Below are 22,056 nucleotides of genomic sequence, written 5' to 3' on the forward strand. Positions count from 1 at the left end.
TTCAAACAAACTAATACGACCGCCACAAAAGATTTCATCAGTGAGACTAACATTAATCTCCTAAAAAAAAGTTTAACCAGTCAGCGGTAAACCTCTAAAAACCTGTGGATAAGGTTACCTGGATGTAGCTACGAGCATCTGCCTACTAGCCCCCGGTTGCTGCTCCCTTTGCATTTCTCCCAAAACAAGCACATTTCCTAACAGGCAATATCTGGATAAACTAACAACAGGCTGCAGATTTAACGGCGATATTCTCACATTAAAGAATATTAAAACTTTTAGCAGCTTTACTGCTATCACTGACACTGTCAGTTGCTGCTGAACGGCGATAGCGATGCTAATTTGTTAGCCCGTCGTTAGCATTAAGCTAGCGGACGTTATGCTTATTTAGCATTAAGCTAACGGGCTTTATGCTTAGTAGTGGTACTGGCTGTGTGTGGTTTGAAGGTTGTTTCAAATAATGTGGGTTTGAGTGAACATCTTTGATGATTAAATACATATTGCTGCTTAATATGTTTTATGTATGGCATTATTACAGTAGGCTAATGATTAGCCGCTAATCTTCCATTTGGACAGTGACAAATAAAACCTTGAAGCAAGAAGGTTTTGTTGGAGAACTGACATTGATATACAGTAATTCAGTAACGGTTGTGAACCAGTGTAGCCTACGGTTTAGTTTTAATATTTTGCCGTATAAAAGCAAGCTAAACAAAGTATTTTCCATCATCTCTTCGTATAGCCTACCCTGCTAGAAAAACCAGCATGGAAATGATGCTGGTCTATGCTGTTTGTTTTTTTTTTAGCAGTAGCCAAAACCCACTTCTTTCTTTCGGAAACTCATGGAAATGCAAGTACGGCTGTTTTTGTCTAGAATTTGTGGCCTACACTGAGGTACGCAGCAGAAGCTTTTATTTTTGGATTCAGCCATTGCGCTTCCGTGACCAGAAGTAGTTTTACCCTGTAACGGAAACCGGAAGTACCTAAACCCGGAAGTCGTGAAATAGGCCTATTACACTCTATTTTATTCTATTCTGTTCAGGTGTGCAATGATTAATCCACGTAGTCGACAAAATCGAATCAAAATTAGTCGCCAACGAATTCAATAGTCAGTTCAGAGTCCAAACTGAATGAAAATGCTCCATATAAACAGCTGAATCAAAATAAACCTTTTCTTAAACCTAAATAAATGAATATTGTGTCACGTAACCGGTGAAACTGAATGTCGTCTGCTCTGTGTCGACGTAAGTGCATAGTGACGTTTCTTCACTTGCAAACGCTTGAATGAAAGAATCAAAACAATGAACAACTACTGACAGCTCAGACAGACCATAGGAGGATGTTTGGATTTCTACAGTTCTCAACCGGCCTGAACATTAAAATCCCACCGGACTCGATGCAGCTGACTGGCATTAATTCACAGCCCGAATCCGGCTGAAAAAAATAACCTGAATCATTTCTGTATCATTTGGTCCCGAACCGGCTCATCATCAGTTAACCTGAAAGACTTGTTCAGAATGAATTCAATCAGAGAGAGGAAAACGTCTCCATGGAAATCCAGCAGCTGTGGAGCTGAACTAAGCATTGTTCCTTCCAGTCTCTGTTGGGAGTTGCACAATCCAAGTAGGATGTGTATTTCAGGACAGAACAGACATGTCCTTTCATATTGAATAGAGCGGCGGGGGCAATACCCACCTGACAGTATTCTCAGTCTTTTAATTAAAAGCCATTGTGTAATTGTACGCTTCATAATCATCATCATAATAGTCGTTAGTTGCAGCCTTGGTTCTATTCTATACTGTCACATTATCCTCTACAGTTGTTCTTTTTTTTTATTTTTTTAATATTTTATTGTGAAACACAAGACAAACAACATAACGGACATACAGCAATGGATACACAAGATGTGCGTGTGTAGTTCGAGTGCAGTGTAGTGTGGTGATGGTAATAGTGCAAAGATAAGGAAAGAAATGAAAGAATCACAACGGTGACATAGGTCGCAATAACAAACACGATATAAAGGGTAGTAGGGATAACAGTTATGATAGCAAACATATAGCAAATATAACTCATAATAGAACTGATGACAGCATTAATTCTGGAGGTAAGAAGGAAGAAAAAGGGACAGCCGGGATAAAGGATGAAATAATGAAACAAGTTGTTCTGAATGTGCTATATAAAACGGTTCAGTGAGACACCTGAGGAGCGTGTGCAGTGGAACGACGACGACAATGATGATGATGATGATGATGAGGATGATGAGGAGGCGTTCAGCTGCCGCCTCAGACTGAATCACACATCAATCTGCAGCAGTCGGAGCGGCGTTCGAGTGCGACCGACGTCAGAGCAGTGGGCGGGTTAATGACCTGACAGCTTCTTCACACTGTGGACGAGTCGACAAAGCATCAAAATAAAAGTCTCATGTTTCTAATGACTGGCTGAGTCACACACCGCCGATGATTCATGCAGCTGAAATTAACCGATGTGTGTGTGTGTGTGTTTTGTGTGTTTTATATTCAATTCAATTCAATTCAATTTATTTGAGGTGCGACAGTGCATGTTCATGAACGAAGCATAAAATCGTAAACAAGCCAGATTGTAGCCACAGGCTCATTTCCATCCGTTGTCCCAATACATAGATGTGCCCTAGTACAAATACAGTAACAATAAATAAAAACAAAAACATGTTATAAAATAGCAGCATTCAGTTTACAGTACAGTAGAATAATAATAATAATACAGATTCAGTACCGTAGTGCGACAGTAGTACAAAAGTGCCACCGTGTCTCGAGCAGGGGATAAAGTGCTTACAATCATCAAAGTGCTTAGAAAGTCCTGGTACTGTAGTAATATCTAGTAGAAGCTGTGTTACAATGATAGGCCTAAGGATATTGTGTGTTTTATATTGTGTGTTTGTGTGTGTTGCAGCGTGTAAGAGTCAAGGTCTGCTGGAGTGCAGGAACGGTCAGTGCATTCCTTCAGCGTTTCGTTGCGACGGAGAAGACGACTGTAAGGACGGCAGCGACGAGGAGCACTGCAGCCGAGAGCAGAGTGAGACGTCCGTCCGTCTGTCTGTGTCGACTCGGCACCATCTCTGTCTCTGACGATGATGAAGTCCTTAGAGTCACTGGAAAAGAGAGTAACGACAACACGTATTGGTCCAATGGAAGCGCCTCCTGATGGAGGAATATGGGTTTTGCAAAAGCGCCCAAGAACTGACAACTCTGCATTGTTGGTGAATGAGCAGTGTGGTGTTTTCAATAATTTAAGGACATTTATAGATCACCCACGTTAATAGCATCATTGAGGATCCTTTACAGATAAACATTAACACATACACACTAAAAAAAGTTGGGTTAAAAATTAAAGGTGCCATATGTAAGAATGTGGCCAAAAACGGTTACTGCAGTCAAATTCAAAACACAGCGATCTCGTTTTTTCTCCCAGCCGTAGCAGCAGCTCAGTGGAAGCAGACTGAGGCTGAAATGCCACTGACGCTGCCGTGACTAGGAGAGAGGGCTAGGTGGCGCAACATGCCAACACGTAAATTTAAAACATAAACATGATTTGCAGTCTGCAAAAAAAGATTTTTAATGCGAATACTCTGGCTGTGCTATTGTTGTTGGTGAGTTCATCATCTTATATGAACATTATTCCTGAGTCTCTGTGACATATTAGGAGGATTTTACGGCCAGTTTCTTTAGATGTCTTACATATTGTACCTTTAACCCAATTTTAATCCAACTGCTGGTTCAAATAAGGACGAACCCCTTTTTTGGGTTATTTTAACCCAAGGAGTTGGGTTAATCTTTTTGACCCAACTTTTGGGTTGAATATTCAACCTAAGAGTTGGGTTATGCTAACTACAACGTTGGGTTATTTTTAACCCAACTATTGGGTCGTGTATAAAGCACTTGCTCGACCCAACCCGAATGTTGTAGTGCGCGGACAGCATCTTTCAAATGAACCGGCCGGTTAAGTCACAGAATTACCCAACCCAACCCAACAAATGGGTTACTCACTGAAAAATAACCCAATTACTTGCACAACCCAGGAATTGGGTTAAATTCATAGCCCTATAACCCTGAAAATGGGTTAAACTCTGGAAACCCAAAAATTTAACTCAACACCAATAACTCAGAAATTGGGCTACAGAGATAACCCAACATTTTTTAGTGTGTAGGCTAGTAAAAAAACAAACAACAAAAAAACAGTTGTCTACATTAATGTTTCAATCTACATTTTGTAATAAACAAATTATAAGTATAATTTGATATGACCAAGACAACACACATACATTGGGGTGAATGAGTTTTCTGGGCGCTTTTGCAATACCCATATCCTGCCACTCGGGGCGCAAAACCCTTACCACGGGAGTCAATGGTGGTGTTCTTACTCTCTTTTTCAGTGCTCTAGATGTCTTCACCCACCGTCCCTCTAACATCTGTCCCTCTGTGTGTGTGGGTGTGTGTGTGTGTGTCTGTGTCCAGCTCAGGGTGTGTGTCCCCCCGGTCAGCCCAGCTGTATCTCCACTTCCTGTCCATCGGTGTGTACGGGAGGCAGCGCCACCTGTGACCCCCCCCGCAACAACAACAACAACAACTGTAGTAAGTCCTCACCACACTGGACAGGGACATCGGGACAGAGACATTAGACCACAGAGTTTCGACCCTTGGTGGTTGTCCCTGGTCTTGACTGTGTCCCTGTGTCCACCTGATGGTTTCTCTGGTCCTAAATGTGTCCCCCTATCTCCCTTAACTCATTGAGTGCCGCGCTCCTTTCCAAAGTTTTAGTCAAGTGTACCGGCAATTTAGACCATTTTTGACTTTTTATGTAGAGCCACAGTGTATCCTATATTATTGCCACCAACACATACTGTAGCTCAATTGAAAGGTTTAACTTAATGCTTCAAGTGGCCACAAACCGTTTGTTTCTACGTGCCTCCGTTCCTGAGAAAAGTCAAGCTAAACATGGCTGGGTTTCACCAAAATCCCTCCTTTTTTTCTAGAAAAGGAGATACAGCGTCTTTTATGAAAGGTGCTCTGTTTGTGTCTGTCGCTCTTCTGACACTCGCATTTCTGGATCAAAGGGCTCGTATAAGATAAATATATACAACAATGGTTGTTCTATTCACAAAACCACCATCAGGGGCGGGGGGGGCGCCACTAAACAACAATAACACAGACGCACCGTGCCGTGTCACAGCTTCTCCCCGCGGAGCGTGAGGGTCAGTCGGCCACCGCGGCTCGGGAAGACCGGTCCCGCCGGTGGTCGCGGTCCTTCTGTGGTACGGGTCGGTGATGCCGGTCTGCTTTGGTCCAGAGACCATCAGATTTTACCGCGGGAGGACTTTGGGGAGGACACGGTGTTGCTCGAGATGAAGACCGGGCGGACTGTCGGCTGAGAGCTTCCTGGTTCAGCTCCCAGCAGCTCGAGCAGCTGGAGCAGCAGCGCGGGTGAGAGCAGAGCAGCTGCGCTGCATCTGCGCTGCATCTGCATGCAGAACTCGTTTGCAGAAGCCGAGTTATGATAAAAACTTCCAGATCATGAGCTGTCATGTGACTTTGATCGTCATCTATTTCAGTTCTCCTCGTCGTAGAGTCCCCAAATTTACATATAATGTGTATTAAAGTGTCTATTTTCATAATTTAAAAAAAAAGCAAAAAACGTAAAATTACGTTTTCGGCACTCAACGCATGGGAACGAAAAACGAGAAATTACGTGGTTGGCACTCAATGAGTTAATTGACCTCTGGCTAAGCCCCGCCCCCTCCACTCACTGGGACAAACAGTCAACATTCGGTGACAGTTGCTATGGCAGCTGTCACAGTAGGAGACATTTCACAGGAGGCAATTGATGGTTTTTGGAGACAGAAAGATTAAATATCATTTCGGAGTCACCAAAACTTCACTTAGCTTTACTGCTATGACTGTCGGTTGCCGCGAAACGCCGATAGCGACGGGCTAATTTCTGTTAGCCTGTCTATGGAGTTTTACATTATACGTTAGCATTAAGCTAGCGGGCTTTATGCTTAGTTGTGATACTGGCTAACATCTAAACATCTCTGACAATATGTTGCCTCAAATACGTTGTTGACTTAACTTAGAACAGATGTAGACATGCTTGTTAATTTTATCCACGTTTAGTTGGTGTTGTGGTCTACTGCATAACTTTATCCAGAGCAGACACTTCTCTCTGTTGAGATGTGGCTTGGGAAAAGGTAAAAAAAATCCCCCCCCGTGGCCTCTCAGGATACCTAGTGTCAGAGTTGCATGTACCCCATGAACACCGTTTGACCATTTTAAACTTAAAATGTCAAAAAAAAACATATAAAAACTAATGAAAACTGACAAACTGCAATGCATTTCAATGGACGTGGAAGCAGAGAATGTCCGAGTGTATGGGCAAGCTATGTGCACTGTGATTGGCTCAACGCGTTTGGGGGCGTGGTTGGCTTAGCCATAGGTCAATTTTCCCCCCTGGTGGTTTCTGTGGTCCTAAATGTGTCCCCCTGACTGTGTCCCCCTGGTGATTTCTCTGGTCCTGACCCTGTCCCCCCTGTGTCCCAGCCCGCTGCGAGCCCATCAGCCTGGAGCTGTGCATGAACCTGCCCTACAACCTGACCAGCTTCCCCAACTACCTGGGCCACTTGTCCCAGAGGGAGAGCTCCGTGTCCTGGGAGTCGTCCCTGTTCCCGGCGCTGGTCCAGACCGGCTGCTACCAGTACCTCATGTTCTACGCCTGCACCCTGCTGGTCCCCAAGTGTGACCCGGTCAGTCTGCAGAAGGTCCCGCCCTGCAGGTCAGTTCAGTTAGTTACAATCAGCTAGTTAGTTAGTTAGTTAGTTAGTTAGTTAGTTAGTTAGTTAGTTAGTTAGTTAGTTGAGATAGGGTTAGGGTTAGGCTGCACCCTGCTGGTCCCCAAGTGTGACCCGGTCAGTCTGCAGAAAGTCCCGCCATGCAGGTCAGTTTAGTTAGTTAGTTAGTTAGTTAGTTAGTTAGTTAGTTAGTTTGTTTGTTTGTTTGTTTGTTTGTTTGTTAGTTAGTTAGTTAGTTAGGTAGTTAGTTAGTTAGTTAGTTAGTTAGTTAGTTAGTTAGTTGGGTTAGGGTTAGACCTGCACCCTGCTGGTCCCCAAGTGTGACCCGGTCAGTCTGCAGAAGGTCCCGCCCTGCAGGTCAGTTCAGTTAGTTAGTTAGTTAGTTGGGTTAGGGTTAGGCCTGCACCTTGCTAGTCAGCAGTCACTGAACTGGTTAGTTAGTTGGTTAGGTAGTATCAGTCAGTTAGTTAGTTAGTGTAAATAAATAAATAAGTTAGTTAGTTAGTTAGTTACTTAGTTAATGTTAATTAGTTCGTGTAAGTAAGTTAGTAAGTTAAAGCAGAAGTGAGTGATATTTTTGTGTTAATATAAGTCTTAAATAGTTATATCTTCCGACAGCAATCACTTACATAGAGTGTTTGGTCTGAAACACGGGTCTGTCAGTCACTCTGCTCAAGCCGTTATAGTGCGTTCAAGGCAACCCGTAACTCGTGTTTTTCCGACCTGTGAAGTCGTACCAGTTCGATCTGGTACGAGTTCACGGGTCAGAAGTTACGAGTGGCCGTTATAGTGACTTTCACAGGTAAAACAGGTCGGAAAAACACGAGTGGGTTGCCTGGAACGCTACAAAGTCGTAAGTTGTGACTTGAAGCTGTAATTTACGATTTCAAAAGCCTGCCTGGAACGCAGCATTAGCGAAAACGACCGGATCACTCACTATAACGGCCACTCGTAACTTCCGACCGGTGAACTCGTACCAGATCGAACTGGTACGAGTTCACAGGTCGGAAAAATACGAGTTTCCTTGAACGCACCATAACAGTCCTCGTCGCTACGTCACCACATTCACGGCGTTCCTTGGCTGCACACACAGCCCTGCATGCCGTTCTCTCTCCTCATTGGATAAAAACTGTAGGATACGATAAATGTTTTCTCCTCGGCTCAGAGCAGAGCAGAGTGACTGACAGACCCGTGTTTCAGTCTAAACACTCTATGTAAGTGATTGCTGTCGGATTTAAGACTTATATTAACACAAATATATCACTCACTTCTGCTTTAATGTTAGTTAGCTGATATTAGTTGGTTAGTTAGCAACAGATTTGTTGGTTTGTTAACTAGTTAGTTGGTTAGTTCGGTAAGTTTATTAACTAGTTAGTCGTTAGTTAGCAACTGTTCAGTAAGTTAATTAGCAACAGGTCAGCTAGTTGGTTAGTTAGTTAGTAACAGTTTAGCTAGTTTGGTAACTAGTTGGTTAGTAAGCAACAGTTCAGTAAGTTTGTTAACTAGTTAGTCATTCATAAGCAACTGTACAGTTAGTTAGCAACAGTTTAGTTAGTTAGCAACAGTTTAGTTAGTTAGCAACTGTACAGTTAGTTAGCAACAGTTTAGTTAGTTAGCAACAGTTTAGTTAGTTAGCAACAGTTTAGTTATTTAGCAACAGTTTAGTTAGTTAGCAACAGTTTAGTTATTTAGCAACAGTTTAGTTAGTTAGCAACAGTTTAGTTATTTAGCAACAGTTTAGTTAGTTAGCAACAGTTTAGTTATTTAGCAACAGTTTAGTTAGTTAGCAACAGTTTAGTTATTTAGCAACAGTTTAGTTAGTTAGCAACAGTTTAGTTATTTAGCAACAGTTTAGTTAGTTAGCAACAGTTTAGTTATTTAGCAACAGTTTAGTTAGTTAGCAACAGTTTAGTTAGTTAGCAACAGTTTAGTTAGTTAGCAACAGTTTAGTTATTTAGCAACAGTTTAGTTAGTTAGCAACAGTTTAGTTATTTAGCAACAGTTTAGTTAGTTAGCAACAGTTTAGTTATTTAGCAACAGTTTAGTTAGTTAGCAACAGTTTAGTTATTTAGCAACAGTTTAGTTAGTTAGCAACAGTTTAGTTAGTTAGCAACAGTTTAGTTAGTTAGCAACAGTTTAGTTATTTAGCAACAGTTTAGTTAGTTAGCAACAGTTTAGTTATTTAGCAACAGTTTAGTTAGTTAGCAACAATTTAATAAGTAAAAACAGATTAGTTAGTTAGTACGAGTTAGGGAAGTTTCGTTCATAACCATAATTGGTTAGTCACAGTCTCGTCCTGACGTGTCTTGTGTCTCTCAGGTCGTTGTGTCGCAGTGCGAAGGAGAAGTGTGAGTCGGTGCTCGGCATTGTGGGATTGCAGTGGCCCGAGGACTCGGACTGCAGCCAGTTTCCTGAGGCGGGCGGGAACGCCACCTGTCTGCTGCCGGAGCCCGGGGTCGACGGTACGATACGAACGCTGTCGCCACGGCAACAGAAACACCACTGAACTGAATTATTTATTTATTCTATTATGTATTTGTTTATTTCGGGCATGTCAATTAAATCATCATCACCACACTTCATCTTAGTTCAAATAATACAACACACATGGCCGAAAGGGAAAAGCTTGGACTCTGAGGTGTCAGATGTGGATGTTTACCGTTGTTGTTGTTGTTGTTTTTGTTGTTGTTGATGGTGATGCGTTGCCACGGCGACAGAGTGCTCCCCCAGCCACTTCAAGTGTCGGTCTGGACGCTGCGTCCTGGCGTCCAAACGCTGCGACGGACACCTGGACTGTGACGACCACAGCGATGAGGACAACTGTGGTGAGATACACACACACACACACACACACACACACATAGGGGAGCGCCGGGTCGATTGATACACTTGATACACAAGATGACGTTATGTACACAAACATTTTTATCATGTGATCAACAACTCACATGTGTATTCTCTTAGTTACAAGTGTAATTTAACACATATGTTGGATGATCGCGCTGTTTTATAACTTTGAACGTAAGTTGACATGTGTCTCCAACGCCCCACCTATGCGGGTCGTTGGGACGGTTGAAACAGCATGTTTTAAACAGAAACTACTGACATTACTCTCGTTTTTATGCAGCATATCGGACAACATACTAGTGTACTCGTCATTGCCAAAATGTCACATAATTTCTCACAATATAAATAGGTCAAACAAATATTTTTGTCCCGTGCGTAATTGTCAGGATCCGCATTTTGATTAAACTCACCTTTCTTCTTTTGTACGAGTTGTTGGACGACTGCATTTTCATTTCATTGACTTATTTCCCTGTCCTAAGTCATGTTTATGGATACACAGTTGAACATATTGTCATTTTACCCTCGGCATTTCCCCCTCACGTTGCTGAATATCTGTTGATAAGATTTTACTTCCCGTAGTCAAAAACCGGTTTGCGCTAATAACTTTTGAAAGGCGTGACGTCATTTCACGAGCTTTCCCAGGATTGGTCGGTGTTGAGTGCTGTGAAGGTAGTGACGAAATCTGACGGCTCAAGCTTGTGTGGTTTTTGAGGAAATCGCTGTGCATCAATCGACCCGACGCTCCCCTACGCACTGAATAAGAGTTGTCTCTGTCAGTGTGTGACGTCCGAGGTGTTGTGTGTCCGTCAGGCTGCTCTGAGCGCGCTCTGTGGGAGTGTCCCGGCAGCAAGGTGTGCATCAAGGCCAGTATGATCTGTGACGGCTTCCCAGACTGCCCCCTGCTGGTGGACGAGGCCAACTGCTGTGAGTTTAGTCATCACCATCACCATCAGCTGCTGCTGTTACTCTAGCGTTATCAATAATAATATTGATTTAGAATGATGTTGTAGTTTTTCTTTTTTTGTTTGCTTGTCTGTTTATTTGTTTGTTTTGTTCTTTTTTTTGTGATCATTTTTTTAAAATAAATGTTTATCTATGTCAATCCAGTAGAACAACAAAAACAAAGATATAATAAATATATAATGTTTGTTTTGTTCTTGTTTGTTTGTTTTTTTTTAGTTTTTTTTTTTAACAATTGTGGATGTTTCCTATGGGATGTTTTGTTTAAAAAAAAAAAGAGAGAACATTTCCAGTTGCATGTTAGGTGTGATCGCTGCACGTCTCTGAGTTTATAACACCTTTGTTTTATTTATTTCTACTCCGATGCTGTGAACGTTGGTCTGAGAGACACAAACCTGTCTCTGCCTGTTCTGTATGTGTGTGTGTGTGTATGTATGATATGGACTTATTTACTGTAATAAAGTGATGAAAATTAAAAATAATAATAATAATAATAATTATATTGATCCATGTGTGTGTGTGTGTCCTCAGCTGTGTGCAGAGACAACGAGCTCTCCTGTAACAACCACCAGTGTGTTCATCGCACTCTGTGGTGCGACGGGAAGAAGCACTGCTCCGACAGCTCTGACGAGTGGAACTGTGGTAACCACCGACCCACCGACCGACCGCCTCTATTGATCATCGATCAGACTGTATTGATTTAGACTTTCTTAGACTTTATTTATTTGCACATAAAAAATAAAACAAAACATTTACTTATCTCTCTTACAGTAAGAAAGATACGAAAAAGAAATGTGCAGGTGAGGTCTGAAACCCGAAAGGCTGATAACATGACCTCACCTTGACAAATAAACAAAATAATTGAAGCACAGTCAAGAAATAATAATCACATACCTTGTGCAAGGTATAGAAATAATAACATTTTAAAAAAAGAAAGGAAAAAAAAGAAAAAAACAGGGAAGATACTCTCTCTATTTTCAAAACACTTTACAATAAGGGTCCCTTAATTAACATTAGTTAGTACATTATTAAGCATTAATAACTGTTAACATATATATTAACAATCATTATTATGTATTATTTAGGATTAGGAAACACATTAATTAATGTAGCCTATTAGTAAACAGTTAATTAATGTTTACTATTCAAAGTTAGTCAATACATTTAAAAGTTAAATCATGTAATTAGTTATCATTATGTATTCATTACTCAGCATTAATTAACACATTAGTTTATATATTAATGCTTAATAATGTACTAACTAACATTAATTAAGGGACCCTTATTGTAAAGTGTTACCAAATCGACTTAAAACATTCCTTTTTAATAGAGCATATAATTAGGGATCTGAGTATGGCATCTTTTTATCTTTTTTTAATCAATCGATCTGTGACCTGATGGATTGATTGGTTGATTGATTGATTGATTGATTGATCGGTTTTCTCTGCAGTGTCTCTGTCGGACCGGTCTGGTTCTGTGTTGACGGTGTTCAGGACGGCGGCCGAGTACCAGGTGTGTGCGGACGAGTGGAACGACGAGCTCAGCAAACTGACCTGCAGCCAGCTGGGACTAGGGTAAGGTTAGTAACACACACACACACACACACACACACACACACACACACACACACACACACACACACACACACACACACACACACACACACACACACACACACACACACACACACACACACCATGACAGTGTGACAGGTTAAATACACTGTGTGTGTGTGTGTTTTCTCCCGGCAGGGTCCCCTCATCCGTTTCCATGGTGCCCGACCAGCCTGGAGTCCCGGGCCGTCGCCGTTGGTTACACGTCCACCCCGAGTGGAGCCTGAAGAACGGTTCTGCTCTTCAAGCCCGACTGGAGAAGAGAAGGTACCAGAACCACGAGCATTAACACTGCAAAAACTCTGCATCTTTCCAAGAATATTTGTCTTATTTCTTGTCAAAATTTCTCATTTCTAGTCAAAACTAATCTCTTTCCACTTAAAATAAGACTCATCACATAAAAATTAACTTGTTTTTAGATAATTTTCACTTGTTTCAAACTAATTTTCACTTGAAATAAGTAGAAAAATCTGCCAAGTGAAAGTAAGTTTTTTGTGTTTGTAATAAGGAAGAAAAACTTGCTCCACTATCAGATTTTTCTACTTATTTCAAGTGAAAATCTGCTTGAAAGAAGTAAAAAGTGTCTAAAAACAAGCTGCTTTTTATGTGATGAGTCTTATTTTATGTATAATTAGGTTTGTTTTGACTAGAAATAAGACAAATATTCTTGGTAAGATGTAGAGTTTTTGCAGTGAACTGAGGGTTAGGGTAGCAACACGCTACATTTAGTCAGATACGTTTACTTGAGTAACTTTTGGGATAAACTCTACTTGTAAGAGTAGTTTTAATGCAGCATACTCTTCTATTCTTCTATTTGCCTTCATTTAATTTGTCTTCATTTATGTTATTTAGTAAAGATTTCATTGGTTGTCTTAGTTGTTAAGTGTTTGTCTTTGGCAATATCTGAATAGGTTCATTGTTATTTTATATTTTTGTGTATTTGATTACAATCGTGTGCAGATTATTAAACAAATAAATCAACTTGAGTAGTTTTTTCTCAAGTAAATATTTGGATGGCTGCTTTTTACTTTTACTTGATATAATTAATATTATTCTAAAGTAACAATACTCTTACTTGAGTAATATTTTTGGCTACTCTGCACACCTCTGTTATCTACATTAGTTATGTTAGTTGGACCATTAGGACTCTAACTCTGTCCATTTGTCTTCAGTCACGCGTCTCACAGCAGGAGGAGAGTGTCCGTCCTCTGCACCAGAGATTAACACTGCAAAAACTCACATCTTTCCAAGAATATTTGTCTTATTTCTTGTCAAAATGTCACATTTCTAGTCAAAACTAATCTCTTTCCACTTAAAATAAGACTCATCACCTACAAATTAACTTGTTTTTAGATCATTTTCACTTGTTTCAAACAAATTTTCACTTGAAATAAGTAGAAAAATCTGCCAGTGAAAGCAAGTTTTTTGTGCTTGTAATAAGAAAGAAAAACTTGCTCCACTATCAGATTTTTCTACTTATTTCAAGTGAAAATCAGCTTGAAAGAAAAAAAAAACAAGCTGCTTTTAATGTGATGAGTCTTATTTTATGTATAATTATGTTTGTTTTGACTAGAAATAAGTCAAATGTTCTTGGTAAGATGTAGAGTTTTTGCAGTGAACTGTGTTTGTTTTGTTTCCTGCCAGAGGGTTAGGGTAGCAACACGCTACATTTAGTCCGATACGTTTACTTGAGTAACTTTTGGGATAAACTCTACTTGTAAGAGTAGTTTTAGTGCAGCATACTCTTTACTTTTACTTGAGTATATTTGTGAAGAAGAAGCGGTACTTTTACTCTGTTACATTGAGCTACATTCTGCTCACTACTCGCTACTTGTTTTTATCGATCCAATGCATGATCATTGGATCAATTAGTCATTCGCTTTTGGACAGTTCATTAACTTCTGCATGCAAGTATATTTAAGTGATTTTGGCTTTGATTTTGTGTTACTTTGTAAAGATTTAATTGATTGTCTCAGTTGTTAAGTGTTTTTCTTTGGCAATATCTGAATAAGTTCATTGTTATTTTATATTTTTGTGTATTTGATTACAATCGTGTGCAGATTATTAAACAAATAAATCAACTTTAGTAGTTTTTTCTTAATCAAGTAAATATTTAGATGGCTACTTGTTACTTTTACTTGAGTAATATTATTCTAAAGTAACTTGAGTAAACTATTTGGCTACTCTGCCCACCTTTGTTATCTACATTAGTTGTGTTAGTTGGACCATTAGGACTCTAACTCTGTCCCTGTGTCTTCAGTCACGCGTGTCACAGCAGGAGGAGAGTGTCCGTCCTCTGCGCCAGAGAAGGTAAATCTTTCCTCCTATTGATCTGTGATTGATTGATTGATTGATTGATTGATTGATTGATTGATTGATTGATTGATTGATTGATTGATTGATTGATTGATTGATTGATTGATTGATTGATCTTACAGGTGGGCTATCTGGACAAAAGTATGTGGTCAGAGTCAACGTTACACTGCAAAAACTCCAAATCTTACCAAGAATATTTGTCTTATTTCTAGTCAAAACAAATCTCATTATACTTAAAATAAAACTCATCACATAAAAATGTACTTGTTTTCAGATCATTTTCACTTGTTTCAAACAAATTTTCACTTGAAATAAGTAGAAAAATCTGATAGTGGAGCAAGTTTTGCTTTCTTTTTTCAAGCACTGGCAGATTTTTCTACTTATTTCAATTGAAAATTTGTTTGAAACAAGTGAAAATGATCTAAAAACAAGTAAATTTTTAGGTGATGAGTCTTATTTTAAGTGGAAAGAGATTAGTTTTGACTAGAAATGAGACAGTTTGACCAAAAATAAGAGTTTTTGCAGTCCCGTGTCCCGTGCTGCGGCCGTTGGCTTAATAAATCGCTAAATGAATAAAGAGAACTGTCACCACTTCACCTGTTTCACATCTTCTCATTGGCGTTTCTTCCCATTTCTCTCTGTCTGTCTCTCTGTCTGTCAGAGTGTGGTCTCCGTCCGGCGGTGGGTCTCTACCCCCACAGGAAGAAGAGGATTCTGGGGGGGCGGGTGTCGCGGCGGGGGGCGTGGCCGTGGCAGTGCTCGCTGCAGAGCGGCCAGAGCGGACACGTCTGTGGCTGCGTCCTCATCGCCCGGCGCTGGGCTCTGACCGTCGCACACTGCTTCGAGGGGTGAGACGGAAACGAGAAACTATCGTCATGCTGTGTTTATCTCATGCTATTGAGTTTAATTTTGTGATTTCACTAATTTAACTCTGAAATTATCATCTATGACCACATAATAACTGGTATAACTGTATAAATACAAAATAAAAACTTAAAGAGGAATTATGCAGGATTTGTAGCGGAACTCATTGAGTGCCAACCACGTAATTTCTCGTTTTTCGTTCCCATGCGTTGAGTGCCAAAAACGAGATTTTACGTTTTTTTGCTTTTTTTTTTAATTATGAAAATAGAAATAGAACGTAGAAACAAACGGTTTGTGGCCATTTGAAGCATAAAGTTTCACCTTTCAAATGAAAAAATGAGTGGCAATAATATAGAATACACTGTGGCTCTACAAAAATCGTCAAAAGTGGTCTAAATTGCCGGTACACTTGACTAAAACTTTGGAAAGGAGCGCGGCACTCAATGAGTTAAATATGCTACATTTTTAACTTAATTAAACAGCTTTGGAATAATTGTGATGGTTTAATAAATGGCCTAACTTGTTACGAGTGAGACACAAATGTGCTCGGTAACCGGTAATCTCTTGTTTATGACAGATTAAACTACACAAATATACATGTCGTTACATCGTATATGATATATAATGTTCTCTAATAATCTCCCCTCCATTGATTGATTTCTCGTCGGCTTCAATGTAAACAAATGCACATTGCCAAGAGGGGGGCTAGCAAAACAGCGGAAAAGTGACCGTACTTGCATACTGTAGTTCCTCTTTAACTGCAGCATGTTGCTAATGCAGATAATTGCATGAATTTAAAGGAAAGGGTTTAGATAGTCACCTGGCTGTTGCTTACATTGATCGACATACAGTCAATCAGTGTGTTTTAATGTGAGCAGTAACAAACGAACAAATGATCTTAGTCTTGTTGCGTAGCGGTTCTAACAGCTAGCTTTACTAGTTTACGAGTTAAAGCAGAAGTAAGTGGAATTTTTGTGTTAATATAAGTCTTAAATAGTTGTATCTTCCGACAGCAATCACTTCTATAGAGTGTTTGGTCTGAAACACGGGTCTGTCAGTCACTCTGCTCTGCTGTAAGCCGAGGAGAACACTTTCCTTGTATCCTACAACCTTTATCCAATGAGGAGAGAGAACGGCATAAAGGGGCGGTCCTCTCTGTGTGTGCAGCCAAGGGATGTGCGTGAATGTGGTGACGTAGGGACGAGGGCGGGGACTGCTAACTCCATCTGCTGACAGGAAGTTGGACAAAACCACCGGATCACTTACTTCTGCTTTAACATCAGTTCTACGGCTAAAAGCTAAAAGTTATGACTGACTCGTAGCTGTTTCTCGTGGTGCAAATTAAAAAGGAAGATTGTGGCGGTCTGGGGGGCGGGGCAGCAGAGGTCTGAGGTCGTTGATGTTTGATGTGTGATGTCATCGCCCTCAGGAGGGAGAGCGCCGACCTGTGGAAGGTCGTGTTGGGTCTGAACAACCTGGACCACCCGGGCGTCCACAGCCAGAGCCGCGGGGTGCGCTCCATCGTCGTGCACCCGCGCTACAACCGGGCGGTGGTGGACTACGACATCAGCGTGGTGGAGCTGGACTCGGAGGTTCGGGCGCCGCCGAATGATACACGGTATTATTGATTATCAGCTGTCTGATCAGACGCGGTTGTTGATGCGGCGTGTGTGTGGTTGCAGGTGGAGGAGACGCCGTTCGTCCGGCCGGTGTGTCTCCCTCAGCCCGGACAGCTGCCCTCCCCCGACTCCTACTGCTACATCACCGGCTGGGGGCACATGGGCAACAGGAGTGAGTACACACACAAACACACACACACCTGTTTATATCAGTGGGTCTCAATTTTTTTTTACATTACAAGTCCATTAAATTGACATGCATTAGACCACGGACCCCCATTGGACAAAATTTTAAAGCAAACAACAGGAAATACACAAATATTTGTTCTGAGACTGAAGAACGTTATTTTTTTAGTCGATGTACATTCAAATTAGGGCCAATGGCGTGAATTTTTGAAATATTGTAGCGAAGTTTTTCGAAAAAACTGGTAAAATTTCTCAAAAAGAAAAATAAGAAAAGATTCTAGAAAAAAAGTGGTAAGATTAAAAAAAAAAAAAAAAAAAAAGTTAAAATCTTTCTAGAAAAAAGTGGTAAAACTTCCCCAAAACAATTCTACAAAAAGTGGTAAAACTTCTCAAAACCAAATCTAAAAAAGATGGTAAAATTTAGCAAAACAATTCTAGAAGACACTGGTAAAAATTTCTCCTAAAAGGTAAAAAAAAAAAATTCTAAAAAAAGTGGTCAAAAGTGGTTAAAAAAAAAAAAAATGTAATAAGGATTTTCAAAAAATGGGTACAAAATTCTCAAAAAACTTTAAAAATTCTAGAAAAAAGTGGTAAGATTTCAAGAAAAAGTTGGGGACCCCCTCTCAAGGACTCCCCACTCCCCGGACCCCACCAAGAGAACCATTGGTCTTTATGCACTTATGAGGACCCTCGCTAACCAGGAGTGTGTGTTTGTGTGTGTGTGTGTGTGTGTGTGTGTGTGTGTGTGTGTGTGTGTGCAGTGCCCTTCAAGCTGCAGGAGGGGGAGGTTCGCATCATCTCTCTGTCCCAGTGTCAGTCTTACTTCGACATGAAGACCATCACTCCCAGAATGCTTTGCGCCGGTTACGATGCCGGAACCGTCGACTCCTGCATGGTAAGAAAATTATTGATCCGCTGATGAGAGTTGATTTATTGATTCTGAATAGCCAGGATCTACTTTTTTTCATTATTATTACTGAGTTCTGATGTGTGTGTGTGTGTGTGTCTCCAGGGCGACAGCGGCGGCCCGTTGGTGTGCGAGGAGAACAGCGGTTACTGGACGTTGTTCGGCCTGACGTCGTGGGGCAGCGTCTGCTTCAGCAAAGTGCTCGGACCCGGAGTTTACAGCAACGTGACGCACTTCACCCCCTGGATCCAACAACAGATCTACATCCACACATACCTGAACGACTAACACACACACACACTCTCACTCACACGCTCACACTCAACACACACTGTTTCATTCCAGGAGGAAGTGATGTCATCGTCAGTCACACACACCTTCAGTTCCTCTACCTGTGCCTATAGGACGAATCTCCTTGTTGTTTACAACTACTTCCGGGTAGAAAACCAGCATGAGAACAATAGTGACGGACGAGAGTTTCGCTATATATATCAAAATTTTCAAGTCACTATTTCACCGTTTAGACTAATCTGATGTTTGTAAAGTCTATAAAACCAATGATTGGACAAACATTAGTATTTATGTGTGCACATTTTTGTAATTAGTCATGGTTATCAGAGATTAGCAGGGCTAACCGTTAGCTACCTGTTTAACTTTAATAACTCAGTGACTCAATAAACGGTCCATGAAAAAATATTTTCTCCAGCGGATATCTGAGTTCCAACATGACTGAGCTAACTGGAGTAGTTTCATGTCGTGTCCCACAACGGGAGGGTTTTAACAGCTGACGTCCTGGTGTTAACTTAGCTACCGCCGTTAGCTTAGCTACCGTTAGCTGTCCCGGTTAGCTGAGCCACTGATGCTTTCTAGACACTGTGATTCCCCCAAACTGAATAAATACAACACATAGCAACACAAAACACACACACAGAAATAGTAATGTTTCTTCAATCATTTCAGATTTGTCTAAATGGTGATAGGGCGTGAAAAATATGATATATAGCTAAACTCTCGTTCTTTACTATTGATCTCATTCAAATTACGTGCTGGTTTTCTACCCGGAAGTAGAATGTAAACAACAAGGCGATTCGGTCTATATCTATACTGATAGCCTTCGATGCTAACTGCTGTACGAGCAGCGGTCTAAAGTCCTATTACAGATGCTAACTAGTTAGCTGGTAGAGCCGTTGTTAACACGTACACGTCATCACGTTCACACGGTTTAACTGAGTTGTTATTTTTATTATTATTTTATTTTAGGACTGTAGTTGTTTTTCTGTTTGTCTTTGTCGTTGAGTTTGTCGCTCAGAAACATGTTTGGAAGCAAAACGAGGCCATAAAACAACATCTACATTTAACAAACACATAAAAAGCAGTGAGTTTAAACAGTGAACATTTAATGTTGAAATAATGTTTTATTGTGAAAAGCTGCTTCCTGCATCACAGTTTGTAGGAATAAGTGAAGTCTTTTATTTTAGTAACAACGTTAACAAACTGACTTCACTAAAAGAGTCTAATTTTTTATTGTTAAACTTTATCAAATGTATTTTTATGTTTAAATTAGACATGAGTGGAGTTTCAACTTCAACATTAAATCTTCAGTCGTGGTTAAATTTCACTTCTTGTTGATAATGATAATTATGAATATTCATTAATAAGAAGTGCCTTTGCTTCCATGAACATGTCATTTCTTGTTTGTAGTTGAGCAGCAGCAGAAACTCAGAGGAAAAACTTTCTAATCATCTTCACTTCTACTTTTCAGTCGGTGTCTGTTGCTTTAATCTGAACTCTCTAACAGGTTCAAACTTTGGCTCTTCGTTAAAACATCGTCACAAAGTTCTGACGTCCTAAAAGCTGCTAGCTAAAACAGACCAGCTGAGCACTCAACCCCCCACAATGCTTCACTCTATAGTGCCTGTACTTAAACCTTGCAGTAAAAAAAAAAAAGAAAAAACAGAACAACTCGTTACCTGTACAGTGTCGTACTGTGTGTGAGAAAGAGAGTGATGGACAGGTGATTTTTTTATTTTGCTTCCTCACACGTTGGCAACTGTGTGGGCAACTCTAGAAAACTTTATTAACACAAAGTCTGATTGAAATTGAAATTCCTACAGACAGAAACTTCACTTGTAATAAATAACTGCTTTATAAGAGACTTATTGCCAGTGTTTATTAAGGTATTTAACAATCTAAAATAAAATAAACCATCTTCAATAGGAGAATAAGTACATTAATAAACACTTCACATGTCTGTTAATGTTATAAACATGTTACATAGGATTATATCTGATAAATAAAAGCAGTGCAATGTGTTACTAATGAAAATAATTAAGTCAAATTATCTAAAATTTAAAGAAAACTGATTTAAATAGCTACCTCGCTATTGCTTAAGTTAGCTAGCACACTCGCTAACACAAACTATTTACTGCCAAATTAGCGCCAGCTAGAATATGAAGCACAAATGTAGCGCACTGACATTAATCAATGTATTTTAATAGTATCTGCAGGTGCCAGTAGGAAGCTACATTAACTTAAGCTCAGTGTCTTCGAAACCGTCCTGGTCCAGTTGTGTAGCGGTTTTAACAGCTAGCTTGACTAGCAGGCTAAGCTAATCCAGAGCGTAGCTATCAAAATCAGTTCCTTAGCTCAAAGCTGAAGTTGTGAATGACTCTTTCAGATTCAGTTTATCCTTGAAAGATTAAATGTAGTTTTCTAAAATAGTGAATAATCCATCAACTCAAACTGAATCAGTTTTTAATTTTTTGACGACGCGTTGGACCATGGATCAGTGTTTTTGTTTACAGGGTTATCAGTTGATACAAACGCCTCTCTCCAAGATTAAGATAAACCATTTTAAAATCAATATCAGACATTAAGTTAAAATGTTTACTGTTTTGTTGAACACAAAATTATTGATTTTTATGCTGCGTTTGAGACAACTCTGAACTTTCTTGAAAAACTGCAATCGAATGCCCGATTTTTTTAAGAACCAGTTGTCTGATATTGCACAACAATCCGCACCCTTGCAACCACGCGGTCAATGGTAAAACATTGATTAAAATGCATTTCCTATGCCAAAATACATTAAAACGTTATGAAATATGGGCTAAAATATTTTTTTACGGTTACAGATTAACCTACTGTTGTTCTGGATTATTATTTCTCTTTGACTTTAAATGATCGGTTTCATTATTTTAAAATGCTCCTTTTTTTAAATAGTTTTTGTGCCTTTTGTAATTGTTTTATGCCTTAGCTACGTGAAGCACTTTGAATGCAAAGTTTGTGCCGGCCCAACATGTTTGTGGTCTCGAATGCTTTGAAGGTGGAAATCTGACTTTTCAAGCGGGAGATTCAAAGTTGTGAGTTGTCTTGAACGCAGCATTGTTTCAAGAGAATGACCTCATCATCGGTTTTTATTCGGTTACTTGTGATCTAAAAGGGGGCGGAGTCAGAGAGAGTTGCCGACACGTTGCCGTTCGTCCTCCATGCTCCGGTCGAACTCAACATTCCAGGTGGTCGCTGTCGTCGTCGTCGTCGTCGTTGTTGTTTTGTGTGTTTGGTTTTTTAAGAGTATTTTTCTACAGCTTTTTGTATGTCATGCTTCTTACACAGGGCTGTCGGTGTGTATGTATATGTGTGAGTGTGTGTGTGTGTGTGTGTGTGTGTAAGAGTGTGTGTGTGTGTGTGTTTTGTGAACATACAGTCAGATATACAGACTGTGTGTTTGTTTGTGTGATCTGGCTAGTGCGTGTGTTTCTGATGTCACTTCCTGATTTTGCTGTTACTACTTAATTACCATGATGAAGATGAAGATGATGATAGTGATGATGAAGATGATGATGATGATGATGAAGAGCGTCACTGTTTGATATGGGTCTTATGCTTAATGAACAGACTGTAGCCTCTAATGTTTGTGTAAAACAGTGAATA

The 22,056-nt window shown here is 40.1% G+C and overlaps 1 protein-coding gene across 1 annotated transcript in view; it reads left to right on the forward strand.

The window, feature by feature from the left end:
* corin (corin, serine peptidase) overlaps positions 1–18,756 on the forward strand; it is a 33,623-nt gene extending 14,867 nt beyond the window's left edge. The window contains exons 10-24 of the mRNA XM_083992613.1: positions 2,926–3,048; positions 4,488–4,604; positions 6,567–6,798; positions 9,134–9,276; positions 9,532–9,639; positions 10,472–10,585; positions 11,153–11,263; positions 12,072–12,195; positions 12,373–12,501; positions 14,495–14,544; positions 15,212–15,398; positions 16,844–17,006; positions 17,097–17,205; positions 17,981–18,114; positions 18,232–18,756. Of these exons, the coding sequence (XP_083848739.1) occupies positions 2,926–3,048; positions 4,488–4,604; positions 6,567–6,798; positions 9,134–9,276; positions 9,532–9,639; positions 10,472–10,585; positions 11,153–11,263; positions 12,072–12,195; positions 12,373–12,501; positions 14,495–14,544; positions 15,212–15,398; positions 16,844–17,006; positions 17,097–17,205; positions 17,981–18,114; positions 18,232–18,414 (2,027 nt within the window). The 3' untranslated portion in view covers positions 18,415–18,756. The remainder of the gene's footprint in view (positions 1–2,925; positions 3,049–4,487; positions 4,605–6,566; positions 6,799–9,133; positions 9,277–9,531; positions 9,640–10,471; positions 10,586–11,152; positions 11,264–12,071; positions 12,196–12,372; positions 12,502–14,494; positions 14,545–15,211; positions 15,399–16,843; positions 17,007–17,096; positions 17,206–17,980; positions 18,115–18,231) is intronic.
* The last annotated feature ends 3,300 nt before the right edge of the window (positions 18,757–22,056 follow it).

This window comes from Trachurus trachurus (assembly GCF_905171665.1).
Source record: "Trachurus trachurus genome assembly, chromosome: 18".
In the NCBI taxonomy this organism is placed as follows: Eukaryota; Metazoa; Chordata; class Actinopteri; order Carangiformes; family Carangidae; genus Trachurus; species Trachurus trachurus.